General features: G+C 36.4%; 1 protein-coding gene across 8 annotated transcripts in view; it reads left to right on the forward strand.

The window, feature by feature from the left end:
* LOC112576776 (kinesin-like protein KIF28P) overlaps positions 1-21,824 on the forward strand; it is a 34,227-nt gene extending 12,403 nt beyond the window's left edge. Inside the window, exons 9-30 of one of the 8 annotated variants that reach the window (XM_025259475.1) lie at positions 129-315; positions 470-622; positions 809-906; positions 1,150-1,247; positions 1,449-1,599; positions 1,844-1,919; positions 2,462-2,562; positions 2,747-2,952; positions 3,205-3,347; positions 3,575-3,730; positions 4,205-4,358; positions 4,912-4,929; positions 6,767-6,790; positions 7,934-7,960; positions 9,286-9,373; positions 10,080-10,373; positions 10,752-11,027; positions 12,148-12,312; positions 12,549-12,677; positions 13,695-13,760; positions 16,062-16,241; positions 16,419-21,824. In XM_025259475.1, coding sequence (XP_025115260.1) covers positions 129-315; positions 470-622; positions 809-906; positions 1,150-1,247; positions 1,449-1,599; positions 1,844-1,919; positions 2,462-2,562; positions 2,747-2,952; positions 3,205-3,347; positions 3,575-3,730; positions 4,205-4,358; positions 4,912-4,929; positions 6,767-6,790; positions 7,934-7,960; positions 9,286-9,373; positions 10,080-10,373; positions 10,752-11,027; positions 12,148-12,312; positions 12,549-12,677; positions 13,695-13,760; positions 16,062-16,241; positions 16,419-16,499 — 2,871 coding nt within the window. In that variant the 3' untranslated portion in view covers positions 16,500-21,824. The remainder of the gene's footprint in view (positions 1-128; positions 316-469; positions 623-808; positions 907-1,149; positions 1,248-1,448; positions 1,600-1,843; positions 1,920-2,461; positions 2,563-2,746; positions 2,953-3,204; positions 3,348-3,574; positions 3,731-4,204; positions 4,359-4,911; positions 4,930-6,766; positions 6,791-7,933; positions 7,961-9,285; positions 9,374-10,079; positions 10,374-10,751; positions 11,028-12,147; positions 12,313-12,548; positions 12,678-13,694; positions 13,761-16,061; positions 16,242-16,418) is intronic. The other 7 variants (XM_025259482.1, XM_025259478.1, XM_025259477.1 and 4 more) reach the window with 7 other exon arrangements.
* Positions 21,825-25,074: the final 3,250 nt, after the last annotated feature.

Genomic DNA, 25,074 nt, shown 5'->3' on the forward strand with positions numbered 1-25,074 from the left:
AAAAAATGTGTCCCACTGAATTTCTTTCAATTTTCTACATTCATAATCCTTTTCTTGTTTCTTTCCCTCATGCACAATAGCTTCATGAAGTGTTTTGTCATTTCTCTCTTTCCTCCCATGCTCAACAGCGTTATGAAGTGACTTTCTCCATGCTTGAGATCTACAATGAGCAGGTGCGAGACTTGTTATCAAAAGACAACCCAAAGGGAGGGCTTCAGGTGCGGCAGAATCCCACATTGGGCATGTTCTATGTTGAGAACCTCAAGAAGGTCCCAGTGGGCAGCTATGCTGAGATTGAGAAACGCATGGAACAAGGTAAGGTACAGATTTCATTCAAAAGGTCTCAAGTACAGGCTGCTATTGCTGATGTGTGATGTAAGTCAGTAACTTTTTTATTATTATTCTAGGATAAACTCAGCCAAAGATTTGTGAGACTGTAGATGCAGAAGAATTGATTTCTATTATTTAGGGACATCAAACCGGACAGTTGCCTCTACCAACATGAATGCTACGAGCAGCCGTGCGCACACTGTTGTCACAATCACTTTTGTCCAAATCATCAAGAATGCTAATGGCTCAGAAACCAAGAAAAGTAGTATCATGAATCTGGTTGACCTGGCAGGTAGGCTTTTCAAAGGTATTGTTTTAAACTGCAGTTATATATATATATTTCTTAATTTGTTGTTTTAGAGTTTCTATCTTTCCTAATTTGATGCAATCTCTAGAGTCCAAGTAAGTGCTGTTGTAAGATCTTTTTTTTGCTAACAGTATGATTCTTATTTTGATGTATCCACTTCCTCTTGTACAGGTTCAGAGAGAGCAGATTCAACAGGAGCCACTGGCGATCGCCTGAAGGAGGGAGCCAATATCAACAGATCTTTGTCAGCCTTGGGCAATGTCATTTCTGTAAGCTGCAGTCAAGCACATTTCTCACAAATTATCACGTTGACATTTGGGTCAGTAGGATACACTTTACATCTTCTTTAACAAGGATGGAGTGGTCTTTTGTACACATTTTACAGTTGAAGGAGCCGTCTTTTGATTGTCTCATATAGTACGGGTGACATACAATTTCTTAAGCCCCAATAAAGATTTTCCATTGCTTTCACATTGTTTCTCAACATGGACACCCATATCTTGTACCTGCAGGCACTGGCAGAAATGTCTCAGGGAAAGAAGAAAATCGTGGTACCGTACAGAGATTCTGTGTTGACCAAACTGCTACAGAATGCACTTGGTGGTAACAGGTATATAGATGGCATTCCACATTTGAGCTTTTACCAGTACTTTCTAATTCAAAAATATTTTACAAAGAATTTTTTAAATGATTTTTTCTAATGTAGTCTTTTTGTCTTTGTTAAATGTTAAATCTTTATCAGTGTAACTGGGTCTGCAAGAAGATAAATATATGTTCTGATCAACTTACTCTCTGTGACATCTTGTTTCAGTAAAACTGTCATGATCGCAGCTTTATCACCAGCAGACATTAACTATGACGAAACATTGTCAACACTGCGGTATGCTGACCGTGCTAAAAAGATAAAAAATCAAGCAGTTATCAATGAGAATCCTGTGGATAAATTGATCCGAGAGCTTAGGGTCAGTTACCCAATTGTTCATGGATCTGAAATGTGATACCAGACAAAAATGCTTTTTTTTCGAAGTAGTTTTTTTCTTTCAACCACAGACTTTGTTTCATGTTGCAAATACCTTATGAATATTGACTTTTTCTCTTGTCAGATGTTTATGGTGCTTTAAATTTTTCACAGTGCATATTCAAAGTGTATCCATTATAATCCACTTTCTATCAAAATCTTTATTTTGATGTTTGTTCATTATCTAGGAGGAAAATGAACGACTGAAAAAAAAACTCTCGGGGGAACTGGATGTTGTAGTTCATGCTGGCTTGAGTCCAGAAGGCAAGTTTGTTATTTCATTGTGAAGACTTCCAGGTGGATTATTGTGACTGCAAAACAAAGAGCAAAGTTAAAAAAGTGCAAAGGAAGAGTTGGTGACTCATTTGCTTGTGTTTTATAAAAAAGCAATCCATTTTGCATGAAGGGAGTTTATGATAAATTTTCTTGGTACACCATTCACAACATTGCCAGCTGTCAACACCAATCAGAGCAACAGTTCAGGTTATTTGGACGTTGAAAGTCTGCATTTCTCGTGCTAAAGTAGCAGTTTTTTTCAGAACCACAAGAAATGCAGACGGTCAGCAAACTGTTGCTCATTCTCTCTGATTGGTGTTGACTGCAGGCAATGTTATGAATGGTGTACCAATGTGATGTAGTACACTGTTATCCGTGCTTGTTGATTGCAGGTGCGAGTCTTAGCGGATAATTAATTAATGGATGGGTTTTGGAGGCTGAAATTTACGGGTTACTTTTTTTATATTGCCTTTATCTGAAAGAAACATAACCATTCAGGTTGGTCTTTAAGAACTTGATTTGTACTGCAGAAATAGCAAAAATGCGGCGACAGATGGAGGAAGAAATACGAGCACAGCTCTTGGCTAATCAAGCCATGCTAAATGAGAATACACAGAACTGGGAGGAAAAGGTGTGTGCATGCATGTGCAAATATAGAAACATTTATATATGCAAATATACAAACAACTCTGAATATTTCAGTTGTGCAAAAGAAGACTTTAAAAGCTGTACATTGTAGGGATAGGAATCAAAGTTTGTTTTATTTATCCTTCCTTTCAAGTGGTAGAATTTGATGAATTTGTATGGTCTCATAGCTGTCTGCAGCTCGGACAGAAACTGATGCAATTGCTCAAGAAGAGACACGAGATTTGTCCCGGAGAATAAAAGACCCTCATCTAGTCAACCTTAATGAAGATCCACTCTTGTCAGGTGTTGTTTTCCACTTTCTGGAGGGGGAAAAGACAACTGTAGGCCGCAAAGATGCCAGTCCCCAGCCAGACATTACTCTCAGTGGATTAAGGTAGAGAGAAACAATAGGACTAGTGTCAGAGTTGCATGCTCAGGATGGGAATGGGTGTGTGCTAGAAAACAAAGCTTTACTAGCAGTTTGATGCAGATATTTTTGTTCTTTTAACACTGCATTAGCTCATAATTTTATTTAGTTTATGTGTGGCTGATTAAAGATCCAAATTGTATATGTAATGCTAATTTATTTTTCTCTTTTGTGCTTGCTTGTACTGAGGCAGTTGACTTGATTATGTTTCCTGACCAGCATTCAAAAACAACATGCAGTAATCACCAACAAGAAGGGAGAGATAGAGATTGAGCCTGCCTCTCATGGCGCCAAGATAAAAATAAATGGTATTCCAGTTGCAGGCACAACCACGCTCAGCCACAAGGACCGAGTTCTCTTTGGTGAGTGACAGACCAGAAACCATCCATGATTCTAGAAAATGCAGATGCAGCAGAACATTTTTGGACATTGCACCCACACTAATCATGCATACTGTCCTGATACTAGTAATGATATAGCTGTCCTCTTGTTTCACAACATTTTGCTTGATGTATTTTAAGTATTCATGGCATCTTTTGCATTTTTGGATGATGTGCTTCTATTTTCTGCTCTGTCCTGTGGGTTTCAGGCTCAAACCACCTGTATGTTTTCATCAACCCAGTCAAACCCCAGGCACCTCCTAACACTCCAGCAGAGATAACATATGAGTTTGCTCAGAAAGAGATTGCACAAGCAAAAGGTTTTCCAACTGTAGCAATGCAGTCTGGAGCAACATTAACCAAAGGTATTGCACATTATTTCTTTTCTGTGCATTTTACACGTCACTACTGTAAAATCTCTCCCTTCTTCAATGCTATGCCCAGATGTTGCCCTCTGCATGCTTACCTATTTTTTTTTTAAATCAAAGTTGTTTGAATATCAGTACTGTAGGTAATACAACACATAGAAAGGAAGGTATAGTGATGTACACAATACAATTAAAGGAATGTGTTTTGTACCATTAAGTGCAGTAAGACATACAGTTTTGAGTTTTGAGATCTGCTTCTTTTTGGAGTACATTTTATTTGTCTGATAAAAATCTTTCTCCCTTTGCAAAGTTGTGTTTGCAAAATGTCTTCAGAATACTGCTGTAGAAGTTGTTTATATTGAAGATGCTGTGGAACTGCCTTAACTCTATGCAGTTTTGAATTTCTTGCTTTGTCACTAAGTTAAGTTTTTATATGTGCCTATTCTTGACATGGAAACATGATGCTGACAGAACAGCAAGTGGCTCAGGAACAAATCCTGGAAATTCTTCCTATGGTGTCAGAAGTGAACGCCATCTCAGAGGAGCTGAACAAGCATAAGTTATTTGAGGTGGTACTCATATCAGCTGCTGCACAGGAGGGCAGTGTAAAGTCTCAAAGCAACCAGTGAGTAGCTGTTGCTGCATCTGACAACAGTTAAAAGACAGAAACATGCAGATTTAAAGCAAGCTTTTAACTTCTTCAATACAAATCAGTAACAGAATTCTTTCATAAGGGCTATTAGATTAATGCATCTGATAATTTTCTTAATTTTACAGATTCATAGTAAAGTGGCTGCTGCTGAGGAAAATTTTTGCAAAGTCTGTCATTTCTGACTATGAAATCAATCATCATTAGAGTGTCTTTATTTTTAAAATCATCAGACAGACAGACATGATTTCAAACTGTTCATTCTAGCAGTATTTCAAAGGTACAAAACTTCCTGCATTTTGTTTATAATTTGGTGACATACAGGCATCATTATATCCAAACCTGCTAGAAATACACAGTTTATCTAAGCTTTAAAATGATGGGACCACTATTCTAATTACTTCCTATCTTAACATCTTGAGTACTGACAACATTTTGCAGCAGTTTTTAATACACTAAATACCTAATTAATTCTTTGTGATGACAGAAATTCTTATTGTTCTTAACATACAAGTTTGTCAATTTGCAGTGGTAGAACAAATTTTGTGTAAGTACCAGTCAAATCCTATGCCTTGATGTAAACCAGTGACTAACAGCAAGCTTCATGATGATGTAAAGGGTTGTAATTTAGAATATATTTTCGAATACTCTCAAACAGAAACCTGCTTTCTTAAAGTAGTTTAGATACGCTACATTTGTTATGAGTTATGATGCATAATGTATAAGCTATGGTGTGACAACTCAGGATCATGCTAGAAATGTACTTCATGACATAATGTACATACATATATGTTGCAACAAGGCCAGATGAGAAATATACTTCATGACATAATGTACTAAACGGACAGTCTAGTATGTGCGTTCCAACAAGGTCAGACCAGACATGTAGTCACCGACTATAACGTTCTTTCCAGAAAGTAAGACTAACTCACAGATGTGTGTGTGTGTGTTTATATAATATATATCCAGTTATTGAGAACACTTGCTAGAAACTTTGTGAAACAGTATGTGTGTGGCATATATGTGTGGCATTTTGTGTGTGTGTGTGCATGCATGCACACAGGAAAAAAAAAGAGGGGATTGAGGAGACAAAGAACAGTAATTCTCTGCATGATGACAGTTTATCACACTGCTAAAAGTAATTTAAAATGACAGTACATGTCATTTCCAAAATTGAGATGATTAGTTCCTCTCTCATGAGTCTTCAAAGAGGCATCAACATTCTTGAACACTTTGTGTAAAGATGCTAAATCCATTTTGGCATTGTTTCCCTGAATATGCCTTTCATTTCTTATTTTTTTCACAGCTTGTTTTGTGTTGAATTTAGGTGTGCATTTCTAATAAAAATTTGCTTTAAAATAAATTACATATTTTGAGGCTAAATAATTAGAGCAGTGTATAGGTTTCATCTGTTAGCAGTCTTGAGCTAGGTTTTATATTGGAAATTCAAACTCATCAAAGGTAAAAGAAGCACATCGTTTGTGTTTGTTAAAAATACAGTGCACCAGCATAGAGATGAAAGGTAATAATCATCTGATTATTTGATCATCTTCATCGTGTTTTAACATCACAAATTTCATTGTACATTGGAGACTGGCATAGCGCACAGTTTGAAAAACAGCAAAGTCGTGTAATCTTGTTTCTGGAATCCTGTGATGCATAGCTAACTATACTTAGTAGACCATCCAGCATGTATTCAGTTATTTAAGAACCTAGAATTCCAGCTTTACTCACATTGTCACTTGATTCCTTTTGTTTTCAAGCCTTAGTGAATTGTTTGTAAGACAATTCTTCAGTTTGCTTAAATATATTCTATTGTTGATATGCAGTGTGGAGAAATATTGACAATCCATTTAAAGATAATGTAGAGTTTCTTTTATAGATGAATTGTAGTTTAATCATATATAGTGAAAAGTGTACGGGTATAATTTATTGCAATATTTTAGGTTCATCTATAGAGCTTTTTGTTCCAATCATACTTGTACCACCTAACGGTACTCTCTGCTTAGATTGAGGGCTAGATATGAAAAAGCCTAACTTTTGATTATTCTGTCGCCCTTGTAGATAAAGATTTGTCATTCGTCCATCTCATAAGATAAATGACTTTCTTTATTTCAGAGCTCTATAATTTGATTATAATCAAAGGTTAGAACCAGACAGAGAGCACAATATGAACACACATTCATACCCTCCGCACCAGAAAGACCCCTGTGCAATCATAATTCAGACACGTATATAATTTCAATTGATGAACTACATATTTTCTTTGTTATGCGATTAACTGTCAGTTTGTCTGTTGTATTTCATGCACATTGCATTCAGCATACTTCCACATAATGAAAACTGATTTTTGTTTTGTTTTGTTTTGTTGTCATCATTTTCAGCCCAGATGAAAGTTTAGCCACTAAGTATGTATTTCTGAGGAGTGGTACACCTTTTTTTGCATGCTTCAAAAAAATTGCAAAGCATGCTTGATTAAAATACTTCTTTCTGCAGTAATATTATTTCTGGATTGATCACTGATAGGTTATGGCTATGCCGCTTACACTGCTATGGACGGGGTGTGTGTTTTCCCGCCTGTTACTGCTTTTGTCAATTCAAATTTTAAGTTTTTCCTTGGTTGCTCAACTAGAGTAATGTGGGCAGTTTTAGATTGTAACAAATAACAGTGACGATGGCAGTGGTTGTAATGGTCATGGTCATGGGGCAGTGATGACGCTGGATAAAATATTGCTTCTGTCAAAACATAACAAATAAGAAACAACATTATTCAGCAGCTGAATTTTAAAAGTATGAGTGGAGTTACCCATATGTTTAGAGAAAATCACATTAAGTGGTACATCAGAGGAGAAGGATGAAGATGATGGTGATGCCAACGACAAACAGACTCACTGTGCTTTATAAAGAAATTGAAAACTAGGTAAAAGTAAAGAACTGTGAGAAAAATCTAGAGTGCACACACACGTGCACACAGCGAGATGAGATGCACATAGGTCAATCCCTACCAAAACATGTATACATTTCTAAGAACATAATATGCACAGTTTTTGCACCTGTCTTGCTTCTCTAAAGATAAACTAAATATAGTAATTGAGAATAGCATTGTTTTTCTTGTCAAGTTAAAATTATTTTTTTTTAATTTTAAGCTGCAGTGAGGAAAAGTCTTGTGGTGGTGTTGGGGTCATTCTACTAGAAACTGTTTAGCCATGTTACAGAAACTTGATTTTCTCATCTTGATTCATATCTTCACACACAATCAGCATGACTTATACCATATATCAGCACACATCTCATACAATCTTACAAACCAAAACATCTCATTTTGTATAGCCTTGCAAACCAAAGCCATCTCATATTTCATTATCAGTACAAAACTGACATACCATATGATATTTAATTACTTTTATGAATAAAATATTTTGCCAAAGTTTCTGAAAATATTATCTTTCTCAATAACTGCTGGTTCAAAACAACTATATTAGTGAATGTTTCTTCAACTGATTAGCTGATGTGGGAGATGTGTCTTAATGATGGCTGATTCACTTTTACAGTACCACGGAAGATAACATGAACGTCAGGTACATCTGTAAAAGTCCATTCTCCTAAATCATTGTTGTTTAGTTTTATTTTTTGTGCATCTCTTCTAGGTTTTGTGTCAGTTTTAATGCATGCATTATGTCTTTTGTACATCAGTTTTATGATGCAGTTTGCTCTTTGCATCAGATTTGAAGTATACCATATGCTATTTACACGTCACTTCTGATGCATGTATTATGTTCTGTTTAAGATTTTGTTTCATTTCTTGATACAGGCATCCCATCTCCCAGTATTTGACTAGAATTGTGTCAAATCATTCAAATGAAGCTATTATTAATGAAAAAGAATTTAATGTTACAAAGATAATCACATAAGCAGTCACCTTTTGTTTTTCAGTTAATATGTCATTCTCATCTATCTGCATGTTTTCACATATATATAAAAATATGTGTGTGTGTATCCACTCAGGCATGGCAGTGTATGGAAAGACACACACACAGTGATATTTTGTAATGCTACACATGCCTGCCCTTCTTGTTACTAACAGTTTTTATATATCCTGCTTTCAGCATGATGGACCTTGTGTGTCAAGCTGATAAGAAATTCGATTGCCTTTTTATCTTTGCTTTGAACTTAGAGAATCTCTAAATACTTTGAAGAAAGTGCCAAGATGCTTGGTTAAGATTTGTAGAAAGGTTTTTCTTTTGACTAAACAAGTTTGTGCATTTCTTTACTTTTTATCTTGTGTGCAGTTTCAAGTAAAAGTAGAAATTCAGCTGTTGTGAATTTTAGCTTGAACTATAAAGTGTAATGAGGAAATATGAGGTGAAATAAGACTGACTGTTACTGTCTGTAAATAATTGTAATTAAGCATAACACATTTATGTGCATGCATTTATCTTTGAGCAGTTCAGAGATTCCCCTTTGATAGATTTGCACACATTTGTGCACACATACACACAACGCAAAAGTGTATAGCCCACACTAAACAGCAAATGATATTACATGAGAAGAGACAAAAGCCATAATACTTTTTTGTATCAAACATATACTTTAAAATATTGACAAAAACATTTATGATTGTGAAGATTGAATCATAACTATTTGAAGAATGGCCACCTGCATTGTAAAATTGTTATCTAATGGCAGAAATCCAGCTCCAGGAGGCTAGTAGGTGATGGTGAGCTCTAGGGTGGGAGAGTAATCTTGCTGATGACAGCTGGAAAACATTTTAATGAGATATGTGCTGGTGACTAATGGTGTTTGCCTTGTATGAAATAATGGGAAAGATATTTCCTACAGACAGCAAGGAACTTTGCACAGCAGTGCTGGGGAGGTGTTTGACAAGTTGTGATATGTCTTTCAGGGTGATGGTAAAGATGAAGAACCTTTTGAATGGAAACACCTGGTTATGGGAGCGAGGCAAGTTTATGAACAGGCGATATATGATGCAGGTGAACAAATTCATTTTATTTTATTAAAAAAGGGCATTAAACCTGCGCTTGTTTTTTGCCAAAGATTTACAGAACTATAATAAAAGAGTATAACTTACATTAGTACAGTTGGTTGCACAAAAGTATGCCTTGATGATCAACCCATGATAAATTTTCTAATGGCATTTGTTGACACTGATTCTTATGGATTCCACTTTTGCAATTTGGAAAATATACAAGCATTTATAATTAAGTATCAATATATGTACATGTTCCAAACCTCAGAAGTAAAACTGTCAGGTATTAATCTGAAATGCATTATCATGAATTAACAATATTAATGCATCCTGCTACTCTTGCTACTCTTTATTCTTTTGTCCTTGAGTTCTATGAAATTTCAGCTATACATTTTGTCAAGTACATTCAACGAAAAGGTTTTGAGTATTTGTTCAAAAAGTTATATCTCTTTAGTTTTAGCTATGTACTTCATTGTTCAGCTTGTATTCTACTGCGTTGTTTATCATTGCATAAGTGTGATTTATTTTGTGTGTGTGTGTTGACAAGTTGGCAAAATAAAATATATTCTTATCAAATGGTTTGTATGATGTATTTATAGAGAGTTTGCCAACATCAGAGCTCTAAAACTGTGATAGACATTAAGCTGTATAGTGACTACTGCTGGTAATTTCTGCCCCTATAGTTACATTAGCAAATGGCTTTAATGCAGGAAATGTATCAGCAATATCTTGATGGAGAAGATGTTCTGAAGCGTCCCAAAGAAGAAGATCCTTTCTGGGAACCCACAGAGGATGTATTGATAGGCACAGCCAGCGTGTTTCTGCAGTCACTGTCCTATGCTTTGGATTTTGATGACCGCCTCACAATAACAGACTACAAAGGGCAGGAAGAAGGACGGCTTTACGTGAACATTACACCTTGTAATCATCAGGGGAGGTCACTAGATGAGGACAGTTTTGTTGATGAGCCAAAAGAGTTGCTAGGAAAGCCATACCACTTTAAGGTATGTGTTAAATTTAGCGTGACAAATGTCACATTAAGATTTAGCTCAATTAATTGACATGCACACATAAGATCTGATATATATATATGTATACACATTATACACGTGGGTAGTAAGACATAGATTGACTTGCTTATGTATGGGATACTTTATTGAGTAATCTGGAACAGTAAAATGCAGAAAGTGTTAAAATTAAGCTGTCATAAAACTTATTACACCCTTAATCCAAACATTAGTCATTTTGTGACAAGGGAAAGCTATTCTTTCCTATCTCACTTCCTACATGCTTGTGCTTGCACACTATAGCAACTGGTCTCACGAAGTTTTTAACAAGCAGGCAGTTATGTTGTTAAGTTCTTTCTGTGTGATGTCTTGCAGATTTATGTGAGATCAGCAGAAATCCACAAATCACGTTTCTGCAAAGGTGTTCTGGTGAAATACAAGGTGTCTATAGTCCAGGACATTGAGTTCACTGAGACAAAACTCATCACTGGAACACTTAGTCCAGAATTCAACCATTCACGCATCATCTCTATCCCTAAAATTGGGCAAGAGCATCTGGATTTCTTTGATATAGGTTGCATCACCTTCTGTGTGTATGGCAAACAAGAGGACACAGAAGGAGACCCCAAACTGGTTAAGCTTACAACAAAGGTAAGGACAACTCAAGGTGGCTCACTAAGCAGATGTCAGGATAACATTATTGAAATATTCTCAGATTCATCTGCCTGTGCAGAGAGATTTAAAATCTTTGACATTTTTTTCTCATTTGGAGCCATAGTTATGAAGTGAGAGTAAGTCGTTTCTCCAGGGCAAAATGGAAAAAAAAAAAACCAGGCTCATTTTCATAGTTACAGTCTGTGCCCAGACCCCACAAATATTAATGTTTCTCTATCCCAGGGCATTTTATAACTACAGCTTCAGGAGTAAAACAACATCTGCAGGGTCTGGACATCACTTTATAACTTTAGAAACAAGACGCATGTCCTTAAGTTCCCCATGTTGACTCAGGGGAGAGACCCTTGTATCATAACTATGGCCCTGGGTGTCCATGACCAGGAGCTGAAAAAATATAGATATGTAGACGTGTTAAAGTTATTACTGATGTGGAAGGTCTAGCTGCAAAACTGGAGCATCTAGAAGCTTTTAAAAGTTCAACATTTTGCCAAAAGTGGTGTTAAGATCGGAACGGCATTTTTTTAAATTTTTGCTTTTCTTTGCATGCTGGGATCTGTATATCTGTACACCATCATATAAGAAAACAACAGCTAATGCTGATAATGACGTAACAGTGATGGTAGAATATTTGAGTGGAAAGATGTCTGCTACATGAGTACTGAAGTATGAAAGGTCAAACTAGGGCTAATGTGTCCTTACAGTCGCTGGGGAGTGAGATGTTAATTGGAGCCAGCTTTTTGATGAGGCTATGCCTGTCTTCTCTCCCTCACTGCCTTTCCCTTCTCAACCCTTTTTAGTCATCAGATGGATCAACCGAGGAAAGAATGCTGCACCATACAAACTCACTTACCAGCAAGTGTGTGCACACATCTGGGTTTAAATGGGATTGCTCAAACCATTAGACTGTCCACCCATTGAAGTTTAAAATGGCAGGAAGTAAAATGGAATGGGTTGGAACAGTAAGTTTAGAAGTCAGAAATAGGAAGCAAATTTTGCATTATATTCAAACTTCTTTTCCTTCTGATTAGTCTTTGTTTTTAATAAAAATAAAGGTCAAATCTGATTCAGTGGTTCCCATCAAATCTTGTCAAAACAGGAACTGCGCAAAATGGAGCAGATTACATCAGTGAACAATGGTCGAAGGAACACCATCTTTGCACAGGAACAGTTGCTGGGTGGTGATCAGTCCCATGCAAAGACAGAGCTTGTTCTCATGCATCGCAAGTGTGAGCGGCTGATGCAGAAAGAGCGCAGAATGGTGGTGAGAATCAGTTGTCTGCCCCTTATTTTATTCCATTGTCTTTTCTTTAGTTATTTTATGTTTAAGGCAGCCTGCTTGACAGCCCTGGCTATTATGTACACAGCAGGCGTGAGAAAGGGACAATCTGGGAGGTGTTCAACCCCTACGCTCTACAAAAACAAGGACATAACTTAGTACACTAGCCTCAATCGGATACTAGATATGAACATTTGTAATTAAGCATGATTTATGTTTAGCAACTCTGTGAAGAATGGTCAAAGAAGCCTCCAGAAGACCAGCACTTTGCATCCTTCTTCAGAGCAGTTTCTGCAGTGGCTCACAGTACAGGGACCAGACTTAAGACCAGAGTACGTCTACTGAGTCAGGTACTAACAACATTTGTTTTACATATAATGTTATGGCACAAGAAAGTGTTGTGTTGTCTAACAGTGTTTATTCCTTCATGTTGTGCACCTAGCGTACTTTGCCACCTGCTAGCTGGTATCATATAAAAGGTGGTTATGGATGGTTAGTATTCTGCCATGTACACAGTGCATTGTTTAACATCATTTATACTTCTTCATCACATGGTTGAAATCCAGTGTAAAAATCTACTTGCCTTAATGATCAGTAGTCATTGAGATCTGAATGCTATATGAAGGATGATAAGTTTTCCCCGCTATTTCTATAGTTGATTTCTTTTAAATTTGGAATGGCCATGATTTAAGTTTTAGGTTAAAAATTTAGTTTTCATTCTTTTTCCATTACTCTTAATGAACCAACAGATAACAAAATAGTAAAAAAATATTTACTTAAACCAAAACCTCAGATAAGATTTTACTGTTAAGAAATTGCATTAAAAAATCCTCACTAATCCATCTTTTGATGTAGGAAAAGTGTCTTAGACAAGCCTTCGACCATCAACATAGATTCCCTATACTCATATGAACTCCCAGCTGTTCTGTCCCAGAACATAAAAAATAAAGTTAGGTGTCTTGATTAAGAATTTAAACATCGTGTGGTTTTGCATTATAAAGTAAATTTAATTTATAATCAAAGGTTATCTCAAAAAGTAGTAGGGATGGACATCTGTTATGATGTAGTAGTAAATAATTTCATAATAAGTAAATAACTACTACTGTCATACATATTGTTACCCTCCTCCTTTTTTGGCCATACCTCATTATTGTAATAGTCTAGCAATTTTGCATGCTATTTCCTCTATCAGGGCAAGGTCTAGAAGTAAAAAAGCATGTTTTGCTTATTCTACCACATTTGAAAAAAAAAATTGTCCCTGTCATTGTAGTTATTACCTTCTGTCAGATTCCATATTCCCACTAACATGGCACACGTCCTTTATATCCTATGTTCCCTCTAACAGACAGCTGAACATTTGTTTGCAGGTTATGCAAGTTCAGAAAAATGTTCGCGAAAAGCACTTGGTCTCAAAATTGAACTTAAGAGCTGATGTAAGACTTGATACATTCCTGCTGCACTTCATTGTTGTTTATTCTAATTTACTTGTCCCCTAATATCCTTTTGGGTGCAGCTCCCATACTGACTGCTTGATAATGAGTTTAGCAGTTAAACATTCTTGAGTAGACCGTTCTTTCTCTTCTTTATGGTTGTACCTTGCTACTACATTGATCTCTGATTTTCCCTCTAAAGAAACTATAAGAAGTATATTATTTCCTTGCACCAGAAGAATATTTGCTGCATTGCATGATTGTACTACTGAGCACAATTTATTTTTATCTTCAATGCAACTTTCTGCATAAAATCTGGTGACTTTTCCATACACGCCAGAACTGTCCCAGTTTAAAAGCTGAATATTACAGGTATACTACCATGTTAATGAAGCTTCAGCTGTATATTTTGAACGAATGAAAAAAGTGAACGTTGGGACTGGCAGAGATATGGTTAAAGAGCACTGTTTTCAGCATAGCACAGAAATAAAGCGACCACATCACAATCATGCAAAAACCTTTGTGCAGCATTAACACTGGTGTTTCAACGATCACAGCCATACAAACAAACTTATAAACATATAAACACTGACACAAACCTGCAAACAAATGTGCATGGAGGCATATGTGAAAACTTTATTTCTCTCACCCACACACATGCCCTTTCTCTCTCTATCAAGCATATAGCACAACGGTAGAAGCATCTCACATGTAACATGTTTGAGCAGGACACCAAGCATAGGCCAATGACTTTGTTGCTGGTTGTTGTTAGCAACCTGGAAAAACAATAATCGTTAATTTATTTTCTCTAAACTTTATGCTATCTCAGTATGCAGAATAATAAATTATGCTGACAACTGTAGGTGCCTGATCCTCTCTATACTTACACCCAGTACTTGAGAAATTTAATCCAGTGTCCAGATATCTTGCTCTGTCTACAACCTCCTCACTTAATCTCTGGCATGAATCTTCATTACACTGATTTAATTCAATAATAAGAGAATCCTGTAGATTGCAGTTATTAAAACAGCTTTTTAGTAGAAATCGGATGCATTAGCCTGTATTCATTATTCTTGTGTAGTTAGTTGACTAAATGATAAACAAATTTCATTGTAGACACTTACCATCTTCAAGCCATAATCAGTAAATAGCTGATGTAAAAATTTGAAAAATTTAACAGTCATAAATACTACACAGGTTACATGTGAGCTTGATGTTTTTATATCCAATTGCTTTTGTTTGAACTGTGTGTGTATTTATCCCATTTGTTGCGTATGTGGGTGCTTCCCTAGGTTTGCATGTTGGTGTGCATGTAAGAGAGAGAGAAGAAAGGAAGAGAGAGGCATGAGAGATGTGAGGATAAATAGCCGACAACCACCCAGACAATAGATCACTCATTGTTACTCAGTTACTAATTTTCTCAATTGTTGTTGCTTATGTCCCCTCCCATAGCATTTTCTAATGATGGCTGTAAGTCCAAATAAAGGCTTGTCAAATTGCATGGAATGTTTATGCAATGTTTATCATGATGGTGCAAAATGATTTAGCTTTCCTCAACCTTGCTTGATAAATGCATGATGACACCGTCAACATCTCCCAAGCTTGCCCATTACATGCATGATAATGTGAACATCTCCCAACCTTGCACTTAAATGTATGATGATGCTGCCAACATCCTCCAAGCTTTTTTTCTTTGTCACCGCTATTGTGCACCACCCGTGCCCTCAATTGTTACTGGTGTTATGCATAGCAATAATGGTTATCTGCCTTTTTTTTTTCCTAAGACGGAAATTTCCCAATAAACCAATTATCTAGGTTATAAATTCATATTTCTTTGATGAAAAAAGAAACCTATCACAGTTATTTAATTATTCTGCCTACTAATTGTTGCTGATTTATAGAAACAAGCTTTTGACTTCATCCTGTTTCCACGCATCCAAACAACAATTAGTCTGGCACTGTCCTAGATGAACAAAATCATTTCAGTGTTCATTGTTTCCATTACTGCCCCACACATATTTGAAAAAAGCCTGCAGCAAGATATTAAACAGTCCTCACATGCAGTTCTTAATACTGTAGCCTAAGTCTGTTATGTCTACAAAGCCACTGGTGTAGCAGGTGACCTTCCTTGGCAGGCTTTGTGTTTACTCAGCACTGTCTTAATGACACCTAGTTGGCAGAGATTGGAGAGTGAATGCTGGGTGTGAATCCAGTGAATATTACTTTGTACTGCTATTGGAGGGTTGTTTTCTTGAATTCATAACCATTTTTGGTGTTATTTTTTTTCCTCACTGCAATCAACAGGGGGAGATGGTTCATGAGAAAGATGAAGGGGACACAGTGTCCCTGTTTGTCTTTGGTGAAGAAGAGAGCTCTTTAGCGGCAGAAGCAGAGAGCAACAATGGCATCATTCCTCGAGAACGGGTTGATAACCATCATTTTCCTATCGACACATTGGTTCTTGAGAAGATGCATGCAAAAGCTGTAAGCACCTGTTACTTAAGAAAAGCATGCATGCTAGGTTCTGTCATTTTGTAAATTTTCTTTTAAATGAGTCGTCCTTCTGTGTGCATGCATTTACTCATTTCCTCTCTATTTCCAGTGTTTAGTACTACTATTGATGCAGTTTTTGAAATAATCTGACTCCTGGATATCTGACAGGTACAGAATGGTGCTGTGGGCTCTGTAAAGGAAACCAATGGCAAGACTAAGGATGGTAGTAGTACCTGCACGCTGATGTAATTTGTAACCATCAATGACAAGACTACAATGGCAGCAGTCATTTGTCAGAGACTTTATGAATGGCAAGAATAGGATGGTAGTAGTAAGTAAATACTGATGTTCTCATTTATAGTTAAAGAACTAGCATCTGGCTACCATTGTTCACTGTCTGGATACAGTTATGTGTGTCTAACAAAACTCCAGACCATGCAAGCAGTGATTAGAAATAGTTCAGCAGAATGAACATTGCAACAGGTCCTTGACAATAAATTTTGCTTTGGGGTCAAAATAAAATGAGACAGCAAAGTTTTTAGGTCTTCTTCCTTTCTATCTTTCCTTAACCACACCCTTCTACCTCCAAAATAATACTTTTTTGCTAATGACCAAAACAATACCAAATTACCAAACGAAAGACATTTTATGTTGTCATTTCATCCACTTCAGAATGAAGTGGCACACTGTGATTAAGTCAAAGTTTAAAAATTCCCTTGGAAATATATGTGACCTCTGTAAATGTCTTCTCACAAATATAATGCATATTTGCCACATAGTTTCCACTTGTTCTTAACACATCAAGCATCCCACATTTAATTTTATATACAGAGCTGCATAAATTTTTAATGTTTTATATGTATTGCACTAGTTGAAAAGTTTCCCAAACTCGGTGTTTATACTTATAGTTTAAAGGTAGCAAAATAAAATCTAATAGCAAATGGGTATACATGTATTTTGCACTGAGGTAATCTGGTAGAATTCTCCCAGTTAAAAAAAGAGTTCATTAATATTAATTCATTTACTTCATGTTTTGTTTATTAATCATGTTCTTACATAAGTATGACATTCTGCCAGTTACTGGTGAGGATGCTATAAATGCTCATGGAAAAGAGGACACACAAGTGATCCCCACACTTTAACTAGTCATGTGTTTTTGTGTATACTCTATCCATGATGCCACTGACCATGTAGGTTAGACTTAGCTTGACCTGGTTCATAAATATATAAGCAACTGCTTAAAATGTCTAATTCCCACTTGGGATTTGCATACCTGCCAGGTACCTTTGATTTGTGGAAACCATGCAAGAGCCCTATAGACATCTTTAATAATCTTAAGATGATGATTGTCAATGATTGGTCACAGTTTGTGCATCTGTTGCAAAGCATATATGGAGGGAAGAAAGGGAAAGAGTGACAGTGTGGCTGTGTTTCAACATTTAACACTTTCAAATTTGACTCTCAATTTATGAAGAATTAAAAGCTTTTAAGAAAGTTTTGAAACGAAAATGGGTCTAATGACTAAAGAACTGTAGCAGCATTGTCTGTTGAAAGTTGTTTTTTTTTTGTGTGTGTTCAACAAGAACTTCTTTTTGTTCCTTTGCTATAAGAACCAGAAGTGTTTTATTTGATCATGATAGTGTATATATTTATAATTATAAGAGAAAAGGTGAGGCTGATATTTATAGCCTTTTATTGAAGGACTCCCCCAAACATGTGCACTTTGAAAATAACTCTCAATAATTAAGGGTGTTAATCTCTTATACCTGCAATTAACATGCTTAAAAGAAGTTGATTACAAATATGGCAGCCAAAGAAATCTAATCTGAAAGAAACTGCTGAAAAAGAGTGCCTTTCCAGAGATGCTCATAAAGTGTTTGGTTAGCTGGTTCTTAGAAAGAGAAGAAATGGAGATCTAAACAAAAAGAAAACTTAATGCACATATTGAACATGTATAAAGTCTCTGATGTTTTTATGGACATGAACTTTTCTGTTATATACCAGCTTCATTTTTGGTGTGAGAATTTTGAAAAGCAACATAAGTGATTAGGGTTAGTGTAAAAGAATGAGTTTTCATTAGTGTTGAAAAGGGATCCACTTCAAAATCTTAGGAGGACGCACATCAAGAAGTGTTAAAAACTGCTGGATATTAGAGTTTTTGAATGTGAACTGTGTAGTACCATATTTTCAGAAATGCTTTTCTCTAACAAATTTCTTTATTCATTTCCTTTTTGAAATGAATTATAAAACTGATTTCATGGGAAATATATTTTGTATTCTAAGAAATTGTATATTATGATAATTAGATGTCTTGAAGATTTCTCTTTTGTGTGCTGATATTATTCTTTTTTTAAGCATTTCCTTATAGTTACATTAGTTACCATGGTGAGATTGTGGAAGTAATTCACTGTGTGAAATGTACTGTCAACTCCATTTTTGCAAACATTATGTATAAAAAAATATTTTCACCTGTATTGTTCATCATATGTTCACCAAAACATGCAGATTTTTTAGATTTTCATTACAATACTTGAACACATATCTGTTGACTTTGAGTCCTGAAAGCACAGGCTTTTGGTGCAATAATTGTACAAAGCACAAAGCATCTTATTTCAGCTGATTATCATTTCCATCACCCACACATCATGCAGGTCATGATGTCTTCGCATTTTAAAATTGAGGATGTTAAACATAAATCTTCATCTGGTCCTTTTTACTCCAGTTACTTTGGTCAAGCACATGTGATAATTGTATTTTCTGTTCTTGACAACTGCCATAAAGGTCATCATCATCATTATTATCACTCCACTAACAGCCAGACTCAGAGCAAGATGACCTGCCTATGGAACTGACCCACCGGTACTAGTTGTCAAGGGGTCGGGTGAGGGGCGATTTTGAGAACCTTTGAGCAGGTCCCACATCTAGCAGCCTGACCACTCTATGAAGTTTTCCACCAATTTTTCCTTTGCTTACCACGTCATCCTCCTTCTGAATACCCCTGTAGGACAGTCTTCAGTAAGCTGCTGTGCCAAACAACATGACCAAATCAAACCAGCTTTTGCTGCTTCATGGTGGCAAGAAGAGGTTCCTGGGAACTCACCAGGGAGGCAATCACATTGCATACATACTCATTTGTTTTGTGTTCCTTGTAAGAGACTCGGAGCAGTCTCCTGAAGCATTTAGTTTCAAATACCTGGATCTTTCTTTCTTGGTTAAGCAAGGTCTACATTTCCTAACCATACAGCATGATGGGAACAACCAGGGACTTATATAGTTTGTACTTGGTGACAAAGCTAAATTTTGCTATCCCAAACTTTGTTCAGTCTTGCCTCACTGCAGTGATTTTATATTAGACATCCACCACTCAAATCCCACCATAGCGTTGCACCCAGGTACTTGAAACTCTGTATTTCTTCAAGTTGTACGCTGTTCAAATGGAACTAAGGTTTCCATGTTTATTAATGTTCAACTTTGTTCTTGTCTGAGCTGATTTCCATTCCATATGTGCTGATGCTAGGATTGAGCTTGTGGGAGCCTTCAACTCACTGCTGCTGCCTGCGCTTCCTCTGAGTATGTTACTTAGTGGCCTCCCTTCAATAGACACCAAGGTATAGTGCTCATGAAGCTTATCTCACATGATTATTTCCAAATGTTGATAAGCACAGGGCATACAGGGTAATCTTAATGAATACCCGCTGTTGGAAGGAGTTCTCCCATTTGGTTATTAAAGAGCACTGAGCTTTCAGAATTGTACAGCGATTGGATGATTGGGACATCTTTTTCAGTGTTGAATATCTGCATCATGTGCCACAGCTCATGCCAGACTCTATCATAGGCTTTTTGAAGTCAATGTTATGGGAAGGATCCTTACTGTGTTGAAGATGTTTTTCAATCAGGATACAACTGTTGAAAATCTGTTCAAGTAAGCTGCAGCTGGCTCTGAACCTGGGCTTCTTGTCCATGAGCAGTTCACTTCCATTGTTGTGAGGTGGTTCGGGATCACCTTCAGCATAACTTTGCTTCGATGACTAATCAGGCTTATCATGCAATTGTTCTGCCCTAATCTTCCCCTTTTGGGGAATGGTATGACCAGCATTTGCTTGGTATTCCATATTTTCAGAACAGTGAGCACCTCACTTCCACATTTGAGAAATTCCATTGGGATGTTATCAACCCTTGGAGACTTCCCTCTCTTCAGGCTACTGTTGGCCAATTCAACCTCTATCACACCTGGCATTTCCATTAACTTTAGAGCCATGGGAATTTTGTCCGCCTTGTGTTTTTGTGTTTGTAATGCACAGAGAAAATGTCTTTAGCTGGGATACTGTGCTATAAAAGCTCACACCATCAGACCTGTAGGTCTGCAGGGTCTTCTTTCCTAACTTGATCATTTTGAAGGATGTTTGGATCGTTGCCAGCAGGAAGATGTACAGGTCACAGCAGAATTTGTTTCACCAGTTTAATGCAACATCTTCCATAAGGTTACCGATATTATTGATACATTTGGCTGCCGTCATCCCTTTCCTGATAACATGGCCTTGTAGTGTTTGATAGCTTCTCTAGAGTTGCTCATCCTTTTGCTTTTCAAGGCCTACCTGCAGTCAAAAAGGTCAAGAGCCCCCTTCATGACCCAGGGCTGCTTCATCACCTTTGGGTACCCTGTGACTTTTTTGAACCATAGACAGGGGCACCTTTGATGCTACCAGAGAGGGTGTCCATGTCACTGTTGACTGTGTTCAGGGTGATAAATTTGCCTTCAATAAGAGATTAGTAAACTGGTATTTCTCTCCCCATCGAAAGAGATCTGCTTCTATTATTTTGGTCTTGAAATCTTGCTCATGGTGGCAGCTTTACTTTGTTACAAAGGTGACAAGAAACTGGCAGAAGCCATGATTTTTGCATGAATATACTTTTAAAAATACATTTTTGCAAGGAAATTCTGACATAAATTTTCTTGCTGCCCATTTTGTTACTTCTTTGTTGTAACTTTCTTGTAACTGCCTCTTTCATGTAGTAAATACACCAAGCACCTATCTTGTCATTACTACTGAGTAAATGGAAGGGAATGGCATGATGAATATTTCAAATCTAATGTTCCAAACATTTTGTCTAACAATTACTTCTTTCTATCTTCATGATTCTTTGGCTATGTTTTAATCTCCCCTCTGCACTTTTCTTATGTTATGGCTGTGACTTTGAATTGCATAGTCTGAATGACAAAGTGGTTTGGCATCTCTCTGAGGATATTTTAGCTGGTCAAGCAGATTTGTGTGGAACTTGTCCTGCATTCGACTACTGTAATGGCATTTCATATAAATATTTGGCAAGGTTTATACAGGCTTTTGAGGTCCTGCTCTTGCCTAGCTGTACATTTGAAGACCAGTAAAGCCAGAATACCAAAATACCCTAGCGTCATGCCATCAATCCTGTGAAAACTGTTTAAGTTCATTTTCCTTTGTTAGGAGTAAGCTATGTCATTTATGTTCATGTAAAGGTAACATTTTAAAGCACTGTTTTAACATCTGTAATGTTTAACACTAACCTGCTGTGATAAATAAATATGCTTTCAAAGGACTCGTGTTCTTTTTTTTTGTGTTAATATGAATTGATATAATAATGGGAACTTATAATGAGCAGCATCATGACAAAGATAGCATTAACTTGGACTGTGTTAACATAAGGAAGGAAAAATAGTATGTGAATGTTGAAAGCTGTAAAGTCCAAACACTCGGTGCTGCTTGTGGCAACTGTCCTTGGTTTATCTGGCTTGATCTGAGTTCCATCCTGTGTATAATTGACATAGACTGAACTGTTTTGTGCCATCCTGCTGCCTGTGCCATTCATTGTCTAGGTATTACTGTTGACTTCACTAATGTATCTATGTGTGCAGGAAAGGACGGCATGTGCTCTGAGGTGTGTTGCTCAAAACACAACACTAAGCATTCAAATCAACATTCAAACCAACCAGCTCCTCTATCTTGACTCAGCCCTTTCACCTAAATTTTGATGCTGTGTTGTGTATTTGTTGACATATTTTGATGCATATTTGTTTAGTTCATTTTGATCTACATTTGTATACATATTTTTGTTTCTGTAGTGTATTCGCAGCTACTGTGAAATGGGCTATAAAAATAATTTATGATTATTTAAGGCAAAGCTACTTTCATTAGATTTGCGTATTTTGGAAAGGCGGTGGTCAAGGTAAAAATATTTAAATATTATTTGCTAATATATACATTTTCTGCCGAAAAATTTGAGAAACAAGTATCAGATTGCCTGGCTGAGAATATTGGCCAGTGCAATAAACAGGTTAATGACACCATGCAACTTTCCAACACCACTGCAAATAGCTTACCCACTGCATTAGTACTGCTTAGCTATTTAAAATAAAAACATACGAAGGACATATTATAAAACTCTGCACTAGTTTCAGGGTCTTGTATCAAATGTAGAATGGTGTTCTGTCTGCCATTTCACAAAAATATCTATGTCCAATTTCAAACCAAGAAATGTAAAATGCCTGTTTCAAATTCTTAATTTTCATTGACAATCAAAATTTTCTTCATTTATGTGGTGCCTAGATCAAAATGATTTGAATTTTTAAAGGAAATTTCTCAACAAAAAGCTTAAAAAAATTTCCAGACACATTAAGATGTCGCCATGAGCAAAGAGCAAAAAACTGTGGTGCAAAGTTAGAATCCACATTCAGATTAGTGGCATCCCTGCAAATGTCTTTGTATTTGCCTGGTTCATGAGCCTTTTTAACTGGACATTATACTGAATATGTCAAATGGTCACATAAAATACTCTGCCACAGATGCACATTCAACAATATTTAACTGGTTGAGACGGACTTACTGGGATAGCCAGCATTTTCAAGTAATATAGAACTATCCTGGCATCCCACAGTAAAAGTCATTGGTGGTGTCCCAGCATAATGCAATGGTTGCACATGTTCTATTATCTCTTTTTTCCACATCTCACACCAAACTCTCTGCCATCCAGTCCACTGTTCTTTCTTTCCATAACCATCATGCCCACAAAAAATTGTTTCCAACAACCACTTCAGAAAAGAATTCTTCACTTTGGCGTCTTGCTGAAAATTTATATATTCTAAATTAACAGAGGTAGTGAACATACATGATTCACCAAGTCTAAGTTACAGCATATAGAAGCCAGGATTCTCTTTCCTCTCCTTCCAACATACATTCCCTGAAAAACCAAGATGCATTTCTGCTGCACATCTTGATATGCAGGAGTTTTTCAGCAACAGGTCCACTGATCTATTCCACAGTTAAGCCCACTAATTACCAGGCTACTGACAACCCCTAAATATTCAAAAGCTTTGAGAAATTCCTGTTTAAGAATTTGTTTAGAGTCAACAGTCTCATTGTCAAGCATAATACTGCCAGTGCCATGCTGTTCACATCACTAAGAGAACTAGAAAAAAAGGGAAGGTGCACAAAGGAGGAAAGCAGAATGCTCAAGCAACTGCCTGCCAAATTCAAAATATACAACTCAAAGCTGGCTAAACAGTTTTTTCAAATTGCAAAACACAAAAGGAAATGTTCTGTAATATATGCTTTTACAAAGAAAATATCAACATTACAAACTTGAATTACGAGATTTGTTTGTAAAGAAATCAATGACTACTTTCAAACTAATTTTAGAGAAGATATCATTGTAACAACTATTCCTAATGTTGACTGCAGCCTAAACAATAGCACACACTTTTTAAAAAGAATGAATCCTTCCTGGAACAAATGCCCTGCTCAAAAAACAAGCACAAACTAGTTGCTGTGCATTTCATCCTTGTCAGGACTGAGAAGGTAATTTGATAATCCAAACAAGTTCTGCACCAACTAGACTTAATTTTCAAAGCTTGTGATTGTTATGTCTTATAGAGGCAAAGGCTGTAACAAATCTCTACTATAGCCCATTAACAATGTTAAACTTTTTCAAGCTCAAAAACAGTTTTCTTAAAGTATTCTAAAAACCACAGACTCCTTTGTTTGATCACATCAGAATGCTAGAGAAAAACATTTATGAAGCAGATATAGTAGTTTATAAAGTATTAAGTTGGTCATCTTTCACTAATTTATGTACATAGAATTTTGTGCATGCTGCACTTAAAAAACATTTGCTCTCATAAAGAAAGCTATACTGTACAAAATATACATGCTTTCAAAATGTGATACACATTTTAAGGCAACAACACTCCACATCCATTTTCTTATTTTGTTTATAGAAAGTTAATGACAAATGTGTAAGCCACACTCTACTGCACATCCATGCACACACATGCTTGCAAAAAGTCCATATATCCTGATAAACTATATACAGATTCTGCCTGAAACAGTGACTTCTAGGTAATGAACCAGACAAAAAGAAAATAAACAGACTTTTGTAAGTATATGTAACCTCTATTGAATGTTAATGCTACCTGACTAAACCAAAAATATATAGTAATTATAATAAAGTGAAGGAATAAAGGCGTTTATTCACATTCATCCCACTCCCTGAATGAACATTACACAAAAATTGACCCAGAATCTCGCACTGAGTAATAAGATGCATAAATTCTTTTGGAAGGTGTATGCCAGCATTGATAGTAATACAGATGAGTAATTACCATCATACAAGCAGAGGTAAATTTCAGATCAAAAATATTAAACACAAATGACCAAGGAGGTGAAAAGTGGGTGGAAGGAAAGGGCTCCACATACTGCACCTTTCTGCCCCTGTTCTGCACATCTAAGCAATCAGCCAATATGGAATATTATTTGATTCTCACAACGTGCTGTATTGGCCCCTGTATTATTAT

The sequence above is a fragment of the Pomacea canaliculata genome, linkage group LG12 (assembly GCF_003073045.1).
Source record: "Pomacea canaliculata isolate SZHN2017 linkage group LG12, ASM307304v1, whole genome shotgun sequence".
NCBI classification, from domain to species: Eukaryota; Metazoa; Mollusca; class Gastropoda; order Architaenioglossa; family Ampullariidae; genus Pomacea; species Pomacea canaliculata.